Consider the following 22,947-nt stretch of genomic DNA (forward strand, 5'->3'; position numbering starts at 1 on the left):
AGTGAATGAAGATCAAATTAATGAAATAAAGTGAGAAAACAAGTTAAGAGAAAAAAGAGTAAAAAGAAATGTACAACACCTCCAAGAAATATGGGACTATGTGAAAAAAACCTAATCTACATTTGATTCATGTACCTGAAAGTGACAAGGAGAATGGAACCAAGTTGGAATACACTTTTAAGGATATTATCCAGGAGAACTTCCCCAACCTAGCAAGGCAGGCCAACATTCAAATTCAGGAAATGCAGAGGACACCACAAAGGTACTCCTCGAGAAGAGCAACCCCAAGACACATAATTGTCAGATTCACCAAGGTTGAAATGAAGAAAAAAATGTTAAGGGCAGACGAAGAGAAAGGTTGGGTTAACCACAAAGGGAAGCCCATCAGACTAACAGCGGATCTCAGCAGAAACCCTACAAGCCAGAAGAGAGTGGGGACCAATATTCAACATTCTCAAAGAATTTTCAACCAAGAATTTCATATTCAGCCAAACGAAGCTTCATAAGTGAATGAGAAATAAAATCCTTTACAGAAAAGCAAATACTGAGAGATTTTGTCACCAGCAGGCCTGCCTTAGAAGAGCTCCTGAAGGAAGCACTAAACATGGAAAAGGAACAATGGGTACCAGCCACTGCAAAAACATGCCAAATTGTAAAGACCATTGATGCTATAAAGAAACTGCATCAAGTAATGGCCAAAATAACCAGTTAATATCATAATGACAGGATCAAATTCACACATAACAATATTAACCTTAAATGTAAATGGGCTAAATGCCCCCAATTACAAGACACAGACTGGAAAATTGGATAGAATCAAGACCCATCAGTGTGCTGTATTCAGGAGACCCATCTCACATGCAAAGACATACATAGGCTCAAAATAAAGGGAAGGAGGAATACTTACCAAGCAAAAGGAAAGAAAAAGAAAGCAGAGGTTGCAATCCTAGTTTCTCATAAAACAGACTTTATTTTTGTGTGTGTGATGTCATGGTTAATTTTTAATTTCTTTTTTATTTATTTCTATTTTCTTTTTTAAATTACACTTTAAGTGATAAAACAGACTTTAAACCAATAAATACCAAAAGAGACAAAGAAGGCCATTACATAGTGGTAAAGGGATCAATTCAACAAGAAGTGCTATCCTAAATATATATGCCTGCAATACAGGAGCAGCCAGATTCATAAAGCAAGTCCTTAGAGACCTACAAAGAGACTTAGACTCCCACACAATAATAATGGGAGACTGTAACACCCCGCTGTCAATACTAGACAGATCAACCAGACAGAAGGTTAACAAGGATATCCAGGACTTGAACTCAGCTCTGCACCAAGCGAACCTAATAGACATCTACAGAACTCTCCACCCCAAATCAACAGAATATACATTCTTCTCAGCATCACATCTCACTTATTCTAAAATTGACCACATAATTGGAAATAAAGCACTCCTCAGCAAATGTAAAGGAACAGAAGTCACAACAAATTGTCTCTCAGGCCACAGTGCAATCAAATTAGAACTCAGGATTAAGAAACTCACTCAAAACCACAAAACTACATGGAAATTGAACAATCTGCTCCTGAATGACTGCTGCATAAATAACAAAATGAAGGCAGAAATAAAGATGTTCTTTGAAACCAATGAGAACAAAGACAAAATGTACCAGAATCTCTGGGACACATTTAAAGCAGTGTGTAGAGGGAAATTCATAGCACTAAATGTTCACAAGGTAAAGCAGGAAAGATCTAAATTCGGCACCCTAACAAAACAATTAAAAGAACTAGAGAAGCAATAGCAAACAAATTTAACGCTAGCAGAAGACAAGAAATAACTAAGATCAGAGCAGAACTGAAGGAGATAGAGATACAAAAAAACCTTTCAAAAAATCAATGACTCCAGGAGCTGTTTTTTTTAAGATCAACAAAATTGATAGACCACTAGCAAGACTTATAAAGAAGAAAAAAGAATCAAATAGACACAATAAAAAAAATGACAAAGGGGATATCACCACCGATCCCACAGCAATACAAACTACCATCACACAACATTATAAACACCTCTATGCAAATAAGCTGGAAAATATAGAAGAAATGGATAAATTCCTGGACACATACACCCTCCAAGACTAAACCAGGAAGAAGTTGAATCTCTAAATAGACTAATAACAGGCTCGGAAATTGAAGCAATAATTAATAGCCTACCAACCACAAAAAGTCCGGGACCAGATGGATTCACAACTGAATTCTGCCAGAGACACAAACAGGAGCTGGTACCATTCGTTCTGAAACTACTCCAATCAACAGAAAAAGAGGGAATCCTCCCTAACTCATTGTATGAGGCCAGCATCATCCTGATACCAAAGTCTGGCAGAGACACAACAAGAAAAGAGAATTTTAGATCAATATGCCTGATGAACATCAATGCAAAAATTCTCAATAAAATACTGGCAAACCAAATCCAGCAGCACATCAAAAAGCTTATTCACCATGATCAAGTGGGCTTCATCCCTCGGATGTAAGGCTGGTTCAACATATGCACATCAATAGACATAACCCATCACATGAACAGAATCAATGATGAAAACTACATGATTATCTCAATAGGTACAGAAAAGGCCTTCAACAGAATTTAACAGCCCTTCATGCTAAAAACTCTCAATAAACTGGTATTGATGGAACATATCTCAAAATAGTAAGAACGATTTATGACAAACCCACAGCCAATATCATATTGAATGGGCAAAAATGGGAAGCACTCCCTTTGAAAACTGACAGAAGACAAGGATGCCCTCTCTCACCACTCCTATTCAACACGGTGTTGGAAGTTCTGTCCTGGGAAATCAGGCAAGAGAAAGAAACATAGGGTATTCAATTAGGAAAAGAAGAAGTCAAATTGTCCCCGTTTGCAGATGACATGATTGTATATTTAGGAAACCCCATCATTTCAGCCCAAAATATCCTTTAGCTGATAAGCAACTTCAGCAGTCTCAGGGTACAAAATCAATGTGCAAAAATCACAAGCATTCCTATACACCAATAACACACAAACAGAGAGCCAAATCATGAGTGAACTCCCATTCACAATTGCTTCAAAGAGAATAAAATACCTAGGAGTCCAACTTACAAGGGATGTGAAGGACCTCCTCAAGGAGAACTACAAACCACTACTCAATGAAACAAAAGAGGACACAAACAAATGGAAGAACATTCCATGCTCTTGGATAGGAAGAATCAATATCATGAAATTGGCCATACTGCCCAAGGTAATTTATAGATTCAATGCCATTACCATCAAGCTACCAATGGCTTTCTTCACAGAATTGGAAAAAAAGCTACTTTAAAGTTCATATGGAACCAAAAAAGAGCCAACATAGCCAAGACAATCCTAAGCCAAAAGAACAAAGCTGGAGGCATCAAGCTACCTGACTTCAAGTTATACTACAAGGCTATAGTAATGAAAGCAGCACGGTACTGGTACCAAAACAGAGATATAGACCAATGGAACAGAAGAGGGGCCTCAGAAATAATACCACACATCTACAACCATCTGACCTTTGACAAATCTGACAAAAACAAGAAATGGGGAAAGGATTCCCTATTTAATAAATGGTGCTGGGAAAACTGGCTAGCCATGTGTAGAAAGCTGAAACTGGATCCCTTCCTTACACCTTATACAAAAACTAATTCAAGATGGATACAAGACTTAAATGTCAGGCCTAAAACCATAAAAACCCTAGAGAAAAGCCTAGGCAATATCATTCAGGACATAGGCATTGGCAAAGACTTCATGACTAAAACACCGATAGCAATGGCAACAAAAGCCAAAACTGACAAATGGAATCTAATTAAACTAAAGAGGTTCTGCACAGCAAAAGAAACTATCATTGGAGTGAACAGGCAACCTACAGAATGGGAGAAAATTTTTGCAATCTACCCATCTGACAAAGGGCTAATATCCAGAATCTACAAAGAACTTAAAGAAATTTACAAGAACAAACAGCCCCATTAAAAGTGGGAAAGGATATAAACAGACACTTCTCAAAAGAAGACATTTATGCAGCCAACAGACACATGAAAAAATGCTTATCATCACTGGTCATCAGAGAAATGCAAATCAAAACCACAATGAGATAGCATCTAAAGCCAGTTAGAATGGCAATCATTAAAAAGTCAGGAAACAACAGGTGCTGGAAAGGATGTGGAGAAATAGGAACACTTTTACACTGTTGGTGGGAGTGTCCATTAGTTCAACCATTGTGGAAGATGGTGTGGTGATTTCTCAAGGATCTAGAACTAGAAATACCATTTGACCCAGCAATCCCATTACTGGGTATATACCCAGATTATAAATCATGCTACTATAAAGACACATGCACACATATGTTTATTGTGGCAATATTCACAATAGCAAAGACTTGGAACCAGCCCATATGTCCATCAATGATAGACTGGATGAAGAAAATGTGGCATATATACACCATGGAATATTACGCAGCCATAAAAAAGGATGAGTTCATGTCCTTTGCAGGGACATGAATGAAGCCAGAAACCATCATTCTCAGCAAACTATCACAAGGACAGAAAACCAAACACCACATGTTCTCCCTTGTAGGTGGGAATTGAACAATGAGAACACTTGGACACAGGGTGGGGAACATCACACACCAGGGCCTGTCAGGAGGTGGAGGGCTGGGGGAGGGATAGCATTAGGAGAAATACCTAATGCAAATGACGAGTTGATGTGTGCAGCGAACCAACACGGCACATGTGTACCTATGTAACAAACCTGCACGTTGTGCACATGTACCCTAGAACTTAAAGTATAATTTAAAAAAAGATAAACATACCATATTCTCACTTATTTGTGGGATATAAAAACCAAAACAATTTAATTCATGGATATAGACAGTTGAAAGGTGGTTACCAGAGGTTTGGAAGGGTAGTGGGAGGAGGTGGAAATGGTTAATGGATACAAAACATTAATTAGAGAGAATGAATAAGACACAGTATTTGACAGAACAACAGAGTGACTATAGTGAATAACAACTTATTTGTACATTTTAAATAACCAAAAAGAGTAAAATTGGATTGTTTGTAACACAAAGGACAAATGCTTGAGGGGAAAGATACCCCATTCTTCATGATATGATTTTTATGCATTGCATGCTTGTATCAAAACATTTCACGTACCCTATAAATATATACATCTACTATGTCCCCACAGAAATGAAAAATTAAAAAAAATTAAAAACATAAATTGAATGACCACAGAGAAGCAATGAATGGAATTATCAAGAAAGGTACAGACAAAATACTGTAGCATTTCAAAGGAGAGAAATGTAAAATTGGGTTAAAAGGATCAATAATGGCTTACTATTTCGTTAGAAACAAAAAAGAAGTATTATTACAATTTCATTTAGTAGAAGATACCAATCTGGGGACTACCTGGGGACACTTTTGGATCACTAGCTGTTCCTGGACCTCACTTAACACAATAGTATATAATTGATTCTTGTTCATACAATTCTATTGCAGCAACAATATAGTTGTATGGTATATGTGTTGGCACCTTTTTATTTTTTAAGAGACAGGCTCTCAGTCTGTCACCAGGCTGGAGTGCACTGGTACAATTATGACTCACTGCAGCCTTGACCTCATGGGCTCAAGCAATTCTCCCCCCTGAGCCTTCTGAGTAGCTAGGACTACTGGCACTATGCCACCATACTTGGCTAATTATTTTATCATTTTTTTGTTGTTGTTCTTTGTTTTTTTCTGAGAGAACTAATTTTTTTAAATTATCTTACCATTCATGTCCCTTAAAAACAGCTGTACTGAGGTAGAATTGACACGCAGTTATCTGCACACATTTAAAGTGCACAATTTGATGAGTTTTCACACATGTATATACTTATGAAACCGTCAGCATAATCAACATAGTGAATATATCCATCACCCCAAAGTGTCCCCTTTGTAATTTCTCCCTCCTGTCTCTAGTTATGGGCTCTCCCCTTCCTACCCTGTTCCTATTCCCAGGGATCTGCTGATTTACTCTTCATCACTATGCACTAGTTTATCTAGAATTTTATATAAATGGAATCACACAGTATGGATTCTTTCTCATCTGGCTTCTTTCACTCAGTATAATTGTTTTGAGATTCATCCACATTGTTGACTGTTTCAATAATTTCTTCATTTTTAGCGAAAACTCAAGGTATAATTTATACATCATAAAATTCACCCATTGTAAGTGTACAATTCAATTATTTATAGTAAATTTCCAGAACTGTGCAGTCATCACCACAATGCCATTTTAGAACACTTTCACCACCCCCCAGAAGATCCTTTGTGTCCAGTTGCAATCACTCCCTGCTCCCATGTGTGGATTCAGGCAGCTATCACCTATCTCTATAGGTTTGTCTTTTTAGGATATTTCAGATAAATGGAATAAGCAAAATGTGGTCTTTTGCATATAGCTTTTTCATTTAGCAAATATCCTTGAGTTGATCCATGTTGTAGCATGTATCAGCACTTCCTCATGACTTTGAGTAAAGAAAAAATTTCTTAGATATGGCACCAAAATCACAATCTATAAAAGAAAAGTTGATAAATTGGATGTCATCACAATGAAAACTTCTGTTGTTTGGAAGGCACTGTTAAGAGAGTAAAAACGCAACCCATAAAATAGTAGCAAATATTTGCAAAGCGTATATTTGATATAGGTATTGTGTCCAGAACATATAAAGAACTCTCATACACAATAATAAGAAAATAAACATCCTAATGGAAAAATGTGTGAAATATTTGAATAAACATTTCACCAAGGGATATATGTATGGCAAATAAGCACATGAAAAGTTGCTCAATATCATTCATCATTAGAAAAATGCAAATCAAAATCAAAATGAGATATCACAACACACGTATTAGATGGATATAATTTAAAAGACTGACCATACCAAGTGTTAGCAAATGGAAATATGGAGGGGATATCAAGTAGTATACCCACATTACCCACCTTAAAAAGCAGTGTGTCAGTTTTTTAAAAAGTTTAACATACACCTACCTTATAATCCAGCTACCCAAGAAAAGTGAAAACATGCCCATATAGAGACTTGCACATCAATGTTTGTGGCAGCTTTATTTGTAATAGTCAAAACCTGAAAGCAACTCATATGTCCATCAATGACTAAGTGTATAAACAATTTGTATATCTATATAATGAAATCCTATTCAGCAACAATTTTTTATTTTTTGTAGAGGAGTGGTCTTGCTGTGTTGCCCATGCTTGTCTCGAACTTCTGACCTCAAGCAATCCTCCCATCTCACCCTCCCGAAGCACTGGAATTACACAATTAACCTGGGGTCTGATATTCTTAGAAAACCTCTGGGCTCTCTTATTTACCTGGTACACTAGAGCTTGACCAGGTTATAGGTTCAATAGATGCTAAGGGCTGATGCAGAAAATGTATCCTCTTCCTTATAAGATTAGGGGCTCCTTAAATATTTGTTAATCTGAACTGAATTGGACTTAACATGAGCTGAATAAAAGATCTGAGTAGCTCTTGAATTAAACAATTAAAATCAAAATCATACAACCACATTTGACTTCATTAACTCACCTTTACCCTCCCTATCACCCAGATAACAATGGTAGAGCCCAATATTGGCAGAGCTCCTGTCAGAGACAAGAGTCCTCAAGGAACTGAAAAGGAAAGAGAAGCAAGGAGTGAAAGTACTGAGTGCCTACTATGTGCAAGGCTAATTCATAAAGGAACCATAGAAGACCCTTCAGAATCCCGAACTTGAAAAATACTACATTGTTGCCCAGATAATGTGACATTTATTCACTTGTGTATGTAAAGATTGGACTAAATTGTAATTGCACAGCCACCATGGAAATGGATAACCAGATAGTGCATTAAGCTGGTAATATTAAACTTCTCATAGGTGGGTCTTAGAAATTCATAAACTTTCTTTCTTGTCCCACACTAGGGGAAAAAAAAAAGCTTTGTCTAAACACAAAACCAGGATAGAGCCAAGTTAATTTTCTTCACAGATGAGTAGAATCATATAATTTCAGGATCAGAAAGGATTTTTATACATTCAACATTCAGTCACTAGATTTTTACTAATGTACGGAGACCCGGGACAAGCTAAACAAACTTAAAAAATATGTTTATTGCCTGATTGACAAAATATAAAGGACAACTCTGAGTAATTTTGCACCAGCAACACACACTTTACCCAGAGTGTAGTAGGTTACATATGTCAACTTCTTACCTAGAGAAGAAGGAACAATTTGGAGAGGGAGAAGAAAGTGGAGAAGATCTAAGAAATGATTATCTGAGTGAAAGGGGGGTTCAAATGGCAATACTGCAGCAGTAGGTTCAGGTTTCTACTTTTAAAACTAGACTATATTTTTCATTTTTGCATTTCTTTTATTTTCCTTTTGATTTTCTTTTTTTTAGTAGAGTTCCTTTAGAAAATTCCAGCCTATTTCTACTGATTAAGAATAAACTGAAGGGGCCGGATGTGGTTGCTCATGCCTGTAGTCCCAGAACTTTGGGAGGCTGAGGCGAGCAGATTACCTGAGGTCGGGAGTTTGAGACCAGCCTGGCCAACATAGTGAAACCCCATCTCTACTAAAAATACAAAAATTAGCTGGGTGTGGTGGTGCATGCCTGCAATCCCAGCTACTCAGGAGGCTGAGGCAGGAGAATTGCTTGAATCCAGGAGGCGGACGTTAGAGTGAGCAGAGGTCATGCCACTGCACTCCAGTCACTCCAGCCTGGGCAGAGTGAGACTCTGTCTCAAATAAATAAATAAACAAATAAACAAACAAATAAATAAACTGAAGAAAAGTGTTTATTTTGTTAGCGCTTGGACCACGGATAAAGGAATAGTAGCTAGCCTCTGGAGGCCTTGTAGGCAGGAATTAAAGTTGCCATAGGACAAGAAAAATTTAGAAGAAAAGCATTCAGGTTGCTCCTCCTTCAAGAAAGCCCATCTCTGCTCATTTTTTGGAGATTTGTTATACTTTCTTAGATTATTGAGTATAACTTAATTGAAGAGAAGAGATATATGCTTATGAAAAGTTAACTATACAAAAAGTTGATCTCCAAAAGTATATAATATATGCCAAATTAGTGATATAAGCATTACATGCTATTATAGTTTATAAGGAGAAGAGTGCAAGGTTCTTGAAGCCATTCGTCCTTTAAGGAAAACTATTTCTAAGCCATTCCAGACAGATATACTTGATATTTTTAATGTTCTAACACCTATCCGTAGCAATCCAGATCCCTGGATGTAAAGTTCCAAATTACTTCCCCTCTTAACTTTATAACCAAGTGTTTAGAAGAGAAGATAGAGGAAATACCCTGGTTTCATAGAGAGAGGAATATTTTATAATAGTGTGTTCATTTTAGATAGAGAAGCTACAAGCACACAGCAGCAAATATCTGTGACCAGCCCTTGTCTGTATTCCAAGTTTCCCCCTGGGAATGTAAAAACAGATGGAGAAAAAAGAAGGAGACACAGAATTCAGTGACTAGCCCTAAATCTGTCAGTAAAGCTTTGATGCCCCATTACACACTCTGGATCTATAAATAAGGCTGCTAAGTTCTCATGACCCTTCCGGACTGCTTCTACAGTTGTTAACTTCCTTTTCAATCTTATGATTTCAGCGTGGGCTTCCTCTGATATTACACCATAGAAAGCATTGATCACCATAAGAAGGAACATTTGTGAAGGTACTCCAGTGCCAGAAAGAGGTATACCTGAATTTTCCAAATGAACTTTGCTTTTTCAACTTGCAATTATCTTAACAAAGTAACTTACTTCATTATTCTCACGAAAATAAAATCAGTTCTATTTATGTTTGTTGCTACCTTTTATTAACCCATTTGTTTTCTGCTAAGACGGCTTTTACAATGCTGTATTGTAACCTCTTCACACTTCTAAGTTATCATTCCTATCCCCCACTAGAAAATGAGCTGCTTGAAGGCAGGGATGAGGTCTTAAGTATGTTAGATTTCCAGAGAAACTCTCTGTATTCATCTAGTGAGGGTAACATTATTGGAGGATCACAGTAAATTCTAAAAAACAAATTAAATGCTGTTTCAGACAAGTAAAGCCATAATCTGTGAAAAGAGTGGCTTGTACTAAATGATCTCTACCACTCTAGGATTCACCACTTGCTTGAAAGTTTTACAATCTTCTTTTTATGGCTTAATACAAATTGTTGACTTCATTATAAATAGACAACTGAATCTAAATATTTAAATTTTTAGAAAAGTTTATTTTGGTCTGCAAGGACTGGGACATTATTAATGAGACTAGAGACCATCTGCTTCTTTGTATATTTTTATAGTTATTTATCAGTTTTGTTTAGCATCTTTCAAAGATGTGAGAATTTCAAATTTAATTATAATATGTAATGGATTAGTCTATATCAATGATATGGGTGGGATTTTTTTATTTTTTAGATACAAGGTCTCACTGTTTTGTCCAGGCTTGCCTCGAACTCCTGAGCTCAAGCAATCCTCCTGCCTCAGCCTCTTGAGTAGCTGGGATTACAGGCATGTGCCACCACAACTGATATTATCTGTGCTTTTTAACATTATAGTTAGCCTTGTGACTTAGTACTTTCCTTGATATATTGGGAAGCAACTTTACTTACACAGCAACTTCGGACTCTGACATTGGAAAGATTTTAATTTATATTGGAATGAGAAGATAACTCCAAATGGTTTTAAATGACAAATAATACCTTCAAATGTTAAACTTGTCCTATCATTAATTTAGTATTCACTCAACACTTACTGAGCACTTATGGGCAAGGTACATATGTGCTAGGCCCTGTGTGGGCTGCTTTTTTATACATTAACCAGATAGTCTGGGAGATAAGATATTTACACAAATCATTGATTTGCAAGATTGATTTAAGTTTCTCTAGAAGTTCATCAAAGATAGAAATTACTTCAGATAGAGGCTGAAGGAAGACTTAGTCAAGAAAGTGTAATTTGAGCTGAAAGATGAGTAGTTTTTGTATATGCAAAGAAGGAGGAAAGGGCATTTCAGGAAGAAGGAAAGGCCATTCAAGAAGAAAAAAAGACAGTGAAAAAAGACAGCCAGGTGGGTAAGCTTATGGAACATGTCACTAGTATACTAAAATAGTTGTTTCTTCTAACTATACAGTGTACAAAAGAGAGCAGTGAGAGAGAAACTTGGAAAGGTAAATTGTACCCAGACTATAGAGAGCCTTAAATATCAGGCCAAGAAGTCTAGATGTTATTCTGAAGGCATTCTAAATCACTGAAGATTTTAAGGAAGACACATCATAATTGAAAGCTACAGTGTGTAAAGAATTATTCCAGAAAGAGTTTGTAGCAAGGTAGATTAAAAGTTGATAGTGGTGGGAAGGCCTGCTGGTAATTATCGAATACCTTTCAAGTGTGGCTCATCTATAATATGAACAAGTTCTGAGGAGTTAATGTACAGTATGGTGGCTATAGTTAATATTATATTATTTACTTGAAATTATTATATTATTTACTTGAAATTTGATAAGGAAGATCTTATTTCAAAACCACAATGAAATACCATCTCACACCAGTTCGAATGGCTATTATTTAAAAATCAAAACATAAGGCAGGCCAGGCATGGTGGCTGACACCTGTAATCCCAGCACTTTGGGAGACCAAGGCAGGCAGATCACCAGAGGTCAGGAGTTCAACACCAGCCAGGCCAACGTGGTGAAATCTGGTCTCTACCAAAAAAATACAAAAATTAGCCGAGCGTGATGGCAAACGCCTGTAATCCCAGTTATTCGTGAGGTTGAGGTGGGAGAATAGCTTGAACCTGGGAAGTGGAGATTGCAGTGAGCCGAGATTATGCCATTGCACTCCAGCCTAGGTGACAGAGTGAGACCCTGTCTCAAAAAAAATAAATAAATAAAACATAACAGGTGCTGGTGAGATTGTGGAGAAAAAAACACTTATACAGTGTTGGTGGGAGTGTAAATTAGGTCAGCCATTGTAGAAAGCAGTGTGGCAATTCCTCAAAGAGCTAAAAACAGAACTGTCATTCCACCCAGAAATTCTGTTACTGGGCATATACCCAAAGGAATATAAATCATTCTACCATAAAGATGTGTGTATGCATATGTTCACTGCAGCACTAGTCACAATAGCAAAGACATGGAATCAACCTAAATGTCCCTGAATAGAAGACTGGATAAAGAAATTATAGTATGTATGCACCATGGAATACTATGCAGCCACATAAAAGAATGACATTATGTCCTTTGTAGGAACATGGATGGAGCTGGAGGCCATTATCCTTAGCAAACTAACACAGAAACAGAAAACCAAATACCACATGTTCTCACTTATAAGTGGGAACTAAATGATAAGAATACATGGACACAAAGAGGAGAACAACAGACACTGGGACCTACCTGAGGGTGGAGGCTGTGAGGCAGGAGAGGATAAGAAAAAATAAGTAATGTGTACTAGGCTTAACACCTAGGTGATGAAATAATCTGTACAACAAATGATTGTATAGATAAAAAAAAAAAAGCACGTGACACAAGTTTACCTATATAACAAACCTGCACATGTACCCCTGAACCTAAAATAGAAGTGAAAAAAAAAGAAAGTAGATCTTAAGCATTCTTACCACCCCCTGCCCCCACCCACCCAACACACACACACAAATGGTATATGAGGTAATGGATGTGTTGATTAACTTTGTTAGAGAAATGATTTCACAGTGTATACTTACATGAAATCATCACATTGTACACCTTAGAATATGCAATTTCTATTTGTCAATTATATCTCAATAAAGCTGAAATGGGTTATTACCAAAATTTTCAACAGCACTATCTAGTGTATTACAAGATAATACTGCTCAGTTTAGAAAAAAACACTTGACATGGAACTAAGGAAAAGGTTAACTTTAGGCAGTTTTTTCTTTCTTCCACAACTGCACCTGAGTTCACAACCAATGGTGAATGAGCCAGGTAACTAGAAAGCAAACTGAGAAATAATGCAGGAGTTTCAAATAGGAGTCACATTTTTCTCTATGGCCTCAGAATGATTGTTCTTCAATTTTGAGGGTTGGGGAAGATTCAGGGGCTACACGTGCAGGTTTGTTACATGGGTATATTGTGTGATGCTAAGGATTGGGGTACGAATGGTTCCATCACTGAGGTAGTGAGTATAGTGCCCAATAGGTAGTTTTTCAGTCCACAATCCTCTCCCTTCCACCCTACCTCTTATGATAGTCTCCAATATATATGTTCCCATCTTTATGTCCATATATACCCAATGTTTAGCTCCCATTTACAAGTGAGAACATGCAGTATTTGATTTTCTGGTCCTGCATTAATTTTCTTAGGATAATGGCCTCCAACTGCATAAATGTTGCAGTCAAGGACATTATTTAATGCTTTTTTATGGCTACCTAGTATCAAATAGTGTATACATACCATATTTTCTTTATCAGTCCACCATGGATGAGCATCTGAGTTGATTCCATGTTTTTACTATTGTGAATTGTGGTGCAATGAACACATGAGTATATGCGTCTTTATAGAAAAACAATTTATATACCTGTGGGTATTTGCCCAATAATGGGATTGTTTGGGTAAAATGGTAGTTCTGTTTTAAGTCTTTTCAGAAATCTCCAAACTGCTTTCCATAGTAGCTGAACTAACTCACATTCCCACCAGCAATGTATAAGTGTTCCCTTTTCGCAACCTCACCGACATCTATTATTTTTGTTACTTTTGAATAACAGCCATTTTCACTGGTATGAGATTACCATCTCACTATGGTTTTGACTTGCATTTCTCTGAATAGTTACGTTGAGCATTTTTTCATATGTTTGTTGGCTGCATCTATGTCTTGTTTTGAGAAATGTCTGTTCATGTCCATTGCCCATTTTTTAACAGGGTTGTTTTTAGAATGTTGATTTAATTTTCTTATAGATTCTGGATATTAGACCTTTGTTGGATGTATAGTTGCAAATATTTTCTCCCATTCTATGGATTGTCTGTTTGCTCTGTTGATAGCTCCTTTTGCTGTGTGGAAGCTCTTTAGTATAATTAGATCCCAATTGTTAATTTTTGCTTTTGCTGCAATTGCTTTTGATGTTTTCTTCATGAAATCTTTGCTAGGTACTGTGTCAAGAATGGTATTTCCTAAGTTTTCTTGTAGGGCTTTTATACTTTTAGGTCTTATGTTTAAGTCTTTCATTCATCTTGAGTTTATTTTTGTAGATGGTGAAAGGATGTGGTCCAGATTCAATCTTCTGCATATGGCACTAGCCAGTTATCACAGCACCATTTTTTTGAATAGGAAGTCCCTTCTCCATGGCTTGTTATTGTTGACTTTGTTGAATATCAGATGGTTGTAGGTGTGCAGATTTATTTCTGGAATCCCTATTCTGTGTCATTGGTTCTATGTGTCTGTTTTTGTACCTGCATTATGCTGTTTTGTTACTCTAGCTTTGTACTGTAGTTTAAAGTAGTGTGATGCCTCCAGCTTTGTTCTTTTTGCTTAGTTTGCTTTGGGTGTTCAGGTTCTTTTCTGGTGCCATATGAATTTTAGAAGTGATTTTCTTAATTCTGTGAAAAGTGATGTTGGTAGTTTCATAGGAATAGCATTAAATCTGTAAATGGGCAGTATGGCCATTTTAACAACATTGATTCTTCCCCTCCAGGAGCATAAAATGTATTTCTATTTGTTTATGTCATATCTGGTTTCTTTGAGCAGTGTTTTGTAATTCTCATTGTAGAGATCTTCCACCTCCCTTGCTAGCTATATTCCCACGAATTTTACTCTTTTTGTGGCTATTGTGAATGGACTTGTGTTCCTGATGTTTTCCATGTTGCTTGCTCTCTCTCCCTATCTTTCTGGGATGCCAATGAGTCATGGGTTCAGTCTATTTACATAATCCCATATTTCTCAGAGGTTTTGTTCTTTCTTTATTTTTTTTCTTTATTTTTGTCTGACTGAGTTATTTCTGAGAACTGATCTTTAAGCTCTGAGATTCTTTCCTCACTTTGGTCTGTTCTGCTGTTAATATTTCCATTTGCATTATGACATTCTCAAAGAGAGTTTTTCAGCTCTAGAAGATCAGTTTGTTTCTTTCTTAAAATGGCTATTTTATCTTTTAGCTCTTGTATCATTTTATTGGATTCATTAGCTTCTTTGAATTCTGTTGCAGCTTGCTCCTGAATTTCAATGAGCTTTGTTGCCACACAGATTTTTTAATTCTATGTCTGTCATTTCAACTATTTCAATCTGGTTAAGAGTCATTCCTTGGGAGCCAGTGTGGTCATTTGGAGATAAGAAGTACTCTGGATTTTAGAATTGTCAGAGCTCTCCCACTGGTTCTTTCTTATTTGTGTGGGCTGATGTCCCTTTAAGGTTTGAAGTTGCTGTTCTTTGCATATGGCTTTTTGCTTTTATATTCTTTGATGCCCTTGAGGGTTTGACTGTGGTATAACTTAAGTTTAGTCAATTGACTTTGTTTCTGGATAATTTCAGGGGTCCAAGGTTCAGCCCAGTCCTCCTGAGCTGTGTGTTTTAACCTTGGTGGACTGGGACCAGGCCCACAGTTTTTCGCTGATCCTTCAAGATTAAGGACCTGCTGTGCTGGAGGAACCAAGGTGTTCCCAGTCTACTGACAACACATCAATAGGGACTGCCAGCAAAACCACTTCAGGGGGGTGGAGGGTGGCAGTGGGGTCTTTGCACATGTACTGGTTAAGTTGTGGGGAGAGGATGCAAGCAATTGCATGCTAGTGGCAGTCTATCTACAAAAGCTCTCTGTTATGCAGGGTCATCTGGTGAAAGAGCTAAGGTGGTGGCTGCTAGCAAGTTATTTGGCTGGGCAGCTGAGGCTGTGCTGCAAGCAGGTGTGGCCAGGCAGGGACCCTGGGAGAGTCCAGCAGACAAGGGTATCCTCAGATCAGACTACCGCTATCCTATGAGCAAGATAGCCCTGCTCTGTCCAGGTCTGGCAGTCAACAAAGGATGAAGCTACTTAGAGGAGTATGGCGATCCTTGGGGTATGTGTAACCATGGCCATGCTCCACTATAGTCATTCTGGTGCCAAATACTCTGGGCTCTGTGAAGGCTGGATTTCTGTCTCTGCCAACTCTCTGAGCAGTTCTCCCTGCTAGCTCAAATGTCCATGGAGAACATGGGGTCTCCTGCAGTTAAGATTCCAAATGTCCATGGCCCACATGTCCCAAGGGCACTCCATGCCTGTTTCACTCATCTCTTCCCCAGGAGCTGCTCTGGGCCAGGAATGAGTCCTAGTACTTGGTACCCCTGTGCAGTGTTCTCAGCTTCCTCCCCTTTCAGCCCAGGGTCTCCATCCTACCTCTGTCCACTTTCAATGCCTTTTTTACAAGGATCAATTTGGAGTGCGCCAATCTTCTTCACGGTCTGGTCTTTTGGTGGAAGAAGCTCTTTCTGACTGCATATAATTCAGGCCATCTTGGCTCAGATAATCCATCCAATTTTTATCTTATACCAAAAGTTCTTGGTAACAATAATAAAAATGACATTTTTTAATGAAAGGGGAAAAATGGAACAACTTGCTGGGATGGCTAGACGGATGGACACTGCATCCTCAACAGCAAATATAATTGCTAGCAGTAGTAAACCTGGGAAGTTATATCCTACCTGCAACAACTACCATAGCTATCTGTTTCTGTATCCCTAGTAAAGATCAGTCCCCTTCATGGCTGGCAGTTTTTGCATACTCAAGCAGTCTTCCCACCTTACAAACCCCAACACCTCTCTTACAAGGGAGCAGGAGTTGTGTAAAAGGCCAATATCAGACTTCAATCAAAGATTATCTGACGTATTACATATTGAGTACCTTCAACCTTTGTAAAGAATAAAAGAGGATAATCTAGAGAAACATGAGAGACATCACTACTTCTACACTACAATATCTCACCTCAAGCCTTCTCTGATCAGAACTTATTGACTGCCCTCAGTGACATAGCTGAAATAGACTAGAGCAAGTATCAACTACAAGAGAAATTCTTCCTATAAGAGAAATAACTATATGTTGCTAAACAGTAAAGTCTATAAAGTTTAGAAAGAGAACAAGAATGAATGGCTACAACATTTTTCTCAGCCGACAAGTATATTCCAACTACTTGTTCTACATCTTTCTTCAGAGATTTAAATACTGGTGCAGATTTTAGAAATGTATTTTATCACTCTGAAACATTTTTCTCATCTTTAAAATAACTATATGGCTTCTAAGGTTTCTCTTGCCATGGAGTTCTGCAGTTATAGGTAGAGTCAACCATGTTCTAGATTAATACTCTCCCCCAGGGGAGGGAGTTTCATTAACAGCAAATTAGATTATTTTCCACAGGTATGGGCGGCACTCAACAGATATTACCAAGGAAGTCCTCTTCTTGAGGGAACCAAGCATTTTCATCCAGATTTTATTCTCTAAAATATTTTAGAGATTTTCCAATAAATAGATAGATATAGATATAGATATATTCATACATGTGAAGCTGCTATCTTAAAGCAGCTTTTCTCTAATAGAAAAACAAGTTCATTTGAAAGGATAAGCTACCAAATTGTACTAGAGTAATATGATTTAAAATACAGGAGGGCTGTTTTACCTAGGTCTTGAAGATTTAGAGGAAGTCCATCAGAAAAACATGGGAGGGAAAGGACAAAAAAAGTTTTTGGATGCCTGTAGGATACAAGCTGTTCTCCAGAGGATAAGGTACAGCTGAATCCCTCCTCAATGCCTCACTACTCTTGCTTGCTGCCATGGTCAAAAAGTATATATAGTGACACTATGAAATGAAACATTACTACTTCCTGTAATTTATGGTCTAGTTAAAATTGACAATTTTTTTTTTATTTATTGTAGGCACAAAGCAGACATTCCTAGAGAAACATGGATGAAACTGGAAATCTGACAGTATCTTCTGCCACATGCCACGACACTATTGATGACTTCCGCAATCAAGTGTATTCCACCTTGTACTCTATGATCTCTGTTGTAGGCTTCTTTGGCAATGGCTTTGTGCTCTATGTCCTCATAAAAACCTATCATGAGAAGTCAGCCTTCCAAGTATACATGATTAATTTAGCAGTAGCAGATCTACTTTGTGTGTGCACATTGCCTCTCCGTGTGGTCTATTATGTTCACAAAGGCATTTGGTTCTTTGGTGACTTCTTATGCCGCCTCAGCACCTATGCTTTGTATGTCAACCTCTATTGTAGCATCTTCTTTATGACAGCCATGAGCTTTTTCCGGTGCATTGCAATTGTTTTTCCAGTCCAGAACATTAATTTGGTTACTCAGAAAAAAGCCAGGTTTGTGTGTGTAGGCATTTGGATTTTTGTGATTTTGACCAGTTCTCCATTTCTAATGGCCAAACCACAAAAAGATGAGAAAAATAATACCAAGTGTTTTGAGCCCCCACAAGACAATCAAACTAAAAATCATGTTTTGGTCTTGCATTATGTGTCATTGTTTGTTGGCTTTATCATCCCTTTTGTTATTATAATTGTCTGTTACACAATGATCATTTTGACCTTACTAAAAAAATCAATGAAAAAAAATCTGCCAAGTCGTAAAAAGGCTGTAGGAATGATCGTGGTTGTGACCGCTGCCTTTTTAGTCAGTTTCATGCCATATCATATTCAACGTACCATTCACCTTCATTTTTTACACAATGAAACTAAACCCTGTGATTCTGTCCTTAGAATGCAGAAGTCCGTGGTCATAACCTTGTCTCTGGCTGCATCAAATTGTTGCTTTGACCCTCTCCTATATTTCTTTTCTGGAGGTAACTTTAGGAAAAGGCTGTCTACATTTAGAAAGCATTCTTTGTCCAGCATGACTTATGTACCCAGAAAGAAGGCCTCTTTGCCAGAAAAAGGAGAAGAAATATGTAAAGTGTAGTTTAAACCCATTTCCAGTCCAAATCAATGAAAATAGTTTCCCAAATAAATATTTTGCCAAATCATTTACAAAAAAATACAATTTTTCATTAATATTTTACAAATACTTAACTATTTGGGCTTACAAATCTATCTCATTTTTGTATTCACATGATTAGATATTTATAGATATTTTAAGTGCTAAAAATACAGTCCACAACTATGAACTAAATTATAAATAATTTTGACCACTTACCAGAATTTGGAGAATATTTGTATGTTTGCACTATAAAATGTCTTATATTAAAGTTTTCCTTTTCAAATAAAAGCTTTACAAAGGATAAAATACATAAAATTAGTCAATATAAAATGTATGTAAGCTAAAAGTTATAAAATATAAAAATAGATATAAAATTGGCAAAGAGTTTTCAATCATTCTAACATATTCCTTTGCATGCATGCCATCGGATGAGAACTGGAGATGACTCAGAAGCTAAATAAAATGTACTGTCAGCTTTCTTTGTAGTACTGATTGGCTAGGCAAATTAGGGCCATTTCTTCCAAAAGAGAATGTAAAAGTGCTAGAACAGACTAGTATTCAGCTAAATGGTCCTAAAGGCACCATACAATGTTCAATATGGAAACAGGAGAAATCTGGTCAAAAGCCAGTCTGTCTCCAGTTTTCTCCTGCCTTTGCCTCAGGCTCCCAAAATTGAATAGTGGAGTTTTAGCTGCTCAGTGAGGTTCCTGTAGAGAATTCTCTCCATCCATGACATAAAATTCTTCCTTAAGAAGCCAGACAACTGGCACTCCCTTATATAAACAGACGTAATTAAAAATTTATCTGAAGAAGAGGAAAGGAAAAGGAATCTACTTTTCTATATGCCAATTGCTGGGATCAAAATAAACTACAAGGGATTGATGAAGAAAATTGTGAATGTTCATGTTACAAATTATTTTAAGAAGTGCATACATTTATGTATATGTATTCGACAACTTTATGTAAGATATTTTGCTCTATGATATGCATTATGGCTGAAAGTTCACTATAAGTTTTATTATTGTTTTATTACTTTTTATTGGTATGTTGACAGGAATATCATGGATATGTTTACAGTGACTTTTATATTACAGTGGATGCTTTGATCTTAAAACAGTCACAACAACTCATCTAGGGCTGAAATATAATATTCGTGGACAAGCTTTTGCTGAAGTGTAGTGTGTCCTTTAGCTTTGCCTTTTAAGAGGTACATTACCTCAGAGGAAATAAATTATAACTATAAAGAAAAAAGAAAGCTTTGGGAAAATTTTCTATCTGAATCTGCCATGGGTACATTATTTCTATTTCATTTCTAATGTTGTAGTCCCTTGGGGAAAAAAATTATAAAACATAAACAGAAAGGACCTCTCAGGCATAGTAATAGCTTGTGCCCACTTATTTTTAATATACCTGTGACCTGGCCATCCCTATACTCTTACCCTATACTATTTTTCCCTTGCTGGAGACAAAGATCAAACATAATATTTATCACAAAATTCAGTCCTCATTTCTCATTTACTGGGCCTTCTGCTATTCAGCAAGTAGCATAGTATGGTAGAAGAGCACTAGATTGGAATCCAGAAGACCTGGATGCTAACCTGGTCTCCATTGCTTACTAGTTATGTAATTCTAAGCAAATGACATAAACTCTAATCCTCAGCTTCCTCATTTGTAAAATGGTAATAACAATACTTATCTTGCATTGTTATAGGGCATTTGTGAAACTCAAATGAGATCAGGAATGTTAAAGTTTTTAAAAATATGTAACAAGATATAATTTTTAAGTATTTAGTGGTACTTCTGTTACTTAAAATGACTGAGTCATATTTACTACATAAATTCTCAGATTTGAAAGAATTTGAACAAAAAATAGCCATAGTTAAATCCTACTCCACATCAAAGAATCTTGTGGGTTATTTATTTCTTCCAGGCTTTTGTCTATGTTGTCATTTCCAGTCATAGTCCCATTTCCTCCCATACAGCAACATACCATAAAATCTTCAATTGCTTGCAAGCCCACCATAAATTTGCTTTTTTTTTCATGTCTTATGTATTTATAGCCTCTACCACACTGCATAGTACTTAATGTTTTCACCAATTTTTCCACGTGTTAATATTGTCTCCCAAAGTGGAGCTATCACTTTGTGGAATTATACATTCCTTGAGGTTGAAAATTATGTATTTAAGTGGTAGTGTCTATCATTTAATAAACTCTAACTATATACTATATTCTATTTTAAGTGCTTTGCCCATATCAATTCATTTTATGTTTACAACTGCCCTGCAAGGTATGTACCATTATTATGCCTGCTTTGCTGAATTAAAAACTGAGGTGAGGTTATGTAACTTGCTCAGTCAGTCAGCTAGTAAGCACCGGAACCAAGGTTCAAACCCAGGCAATCTGATTTCACAACCCATGTTCTTAATTTGCTATAATATCCTGCTGGACCATTTTCAGGCAAAACCTTCAGCTGTGAGAGAGAAATAGGTTCTACAGATGTGTTTTTCAACATTGAGCCTATAGTTAACAGTACAATATTATATATTTAAAAGTTTGTTAAGAGAATATATTTCATGTTAGGTGCTTTTACCACAGTAAAAGATATACAAATACAGAGAGAAAGAGAAATATAGAAAATTAAAGTTTATTTTTAATGATGTTTAAATTATTTATTCATTTATTTTAAAAACTAGGTTTAATTAAACTACAGGCTTATATTTTTGAATTATATAAACACATGAACCATGACCTAAAGCCTATTATTTTAGTTGGAAGAACATCTTAAGAATATTATATCCTGGCCAGGCATGGTGGCTTACGCCTGTAATCCCACCACTTTGGGAGACCAAGGCAAGTGGATCACGAGGTCAGGAGTTCGAGACCAGCCTGGCCAATATGGTGAAAACCCGTCTCCACTAAAAATACAAAAATTAGCTAGGTGTAGTGGCACGCACCTGCAATTCCAGCTACTAGGGAGGCTGAGGCAGAAGAATTGCTTGAACCCAGGAAGTAGAGGTTGCAGTGAGCCAAGATCACACCACTGCATTCCAGCCTGGGTGACAGAGCAAGGCTCTGTCTCAAAAAAAAAAAAAAGAATATTATATCCTAGATATAATGTTATAACATTGACATTAGAAGGAGCTTCACATTTGTGATTCCTAATGGCCTTCACACACATTCTTTTGGTTGTAAACGGTCCTTTTAAATATTATCAGCTATCTAAACTCTCATTATATACTTAGTTTTTATTTTGCTCCACCAATATGGTTTCTGTATATCAAAAAAAATTTCAAATCTTGAAAGAATACTCTGCATTTTCTCCTACAAAATAAACATAAATGGTTCTGTGTACTCAGACTGTAAACTTTGGTTTTCTTGGTTGTCAAAACCTCCTAGCCTTTCACCTTAGTGACATAATTTTGTATTTTAATTGTCCTTTTAAGATAATTAAATATATATTTCAATATCTCCTTCTTACTAACACTTTAGTGACTCCGAAGTTAGAAAATTCGGAAGCTTGAAAGGTGAGATTAGATCTCAGCAATGTAAATTTGTGGACTTTTATTGGTAAGCACTACTGCACAGAAGGTAGGAAAAGAAGCTCATTTATCATATTCTAACTCATGTGTACAACCCAGGTTAGATTGGCTTTGCCTGATACTAAAATAACAAAATGTTTCTGAGAACCACATCTGAAACATTTTCTTTGATCCACCAAGAGCTCTGTTACTCCAGATAAATCACAAGACAATTTCTAACTCCTCATTCATCTACTTAGTTCCCTTTTCTCTGCACTATATGTAATCCCTTCACATAATCCCCTCCATGGTAACTCTGCTAAATCACAAGAATATATTTCTTTTCTAAATTACAAAGGCATAACTTAAACTTTGTCAAACAGATTTACATGGAACACATGCTCAAGTGACATTTAAATTTGTATCCCCAAGAAGCTG

The 22,947-nt window shown here is 36.7% G+C and overlaps 1 protein-coding gene across 2 annotated transcripts in view; it reads left to right on the plus strand.

The window, feature by feature from the left end:
* CYSLTR1 (cysteinyl leukotriene receptor 1) overlaps positions 1-21,605 on the plus strand; it is a 90,039-nt gene extending 68,434 nt beyond the window's left edge. Inside the window, exons 2-3 of one of the 2 annotated variants that reach the window (XM_023202317.2) lie at positions 9,687-9,773; positions 17,932-21,605. In XM_023202317.2, coding sequence (XP_023058085.1) covers positions 17,959-18,972 — 1,014 coding nt within the window. In that variant the 5' untranslated portion in view covers positions 9,687-9,773; positions 17,932-17,958 and the 3' untranslated portion in view covers positions 18,973-21,605. The remainder of the gene's footprint in view (positions 1-9,686; positions 9,774-17,931) is intronic. The other variant, XM_023202318.2, reaches the window with a different exon arrangement.
* The last annotated feature ends 1,342 nt before the right edge of the window (positions 21,606-22,947 follow it).

Source organism: Piliocolobus tephrosceles, chromosome 12 (assembly GCF_002776525.5).
Source record: "Piliocolobus tephrosceles isolate RC106 chromosome 12, ASM277652v3, whole genome shotgun sequence".
In the NCBI taxonomy this organism is placed as follows: domain Eukaryota; kingdom Metazoa; phylum Chordata; class Mammalia; order Primates; family Cercopithecidae; genus Piliocolobus; species Piliocolobus tephrosceles.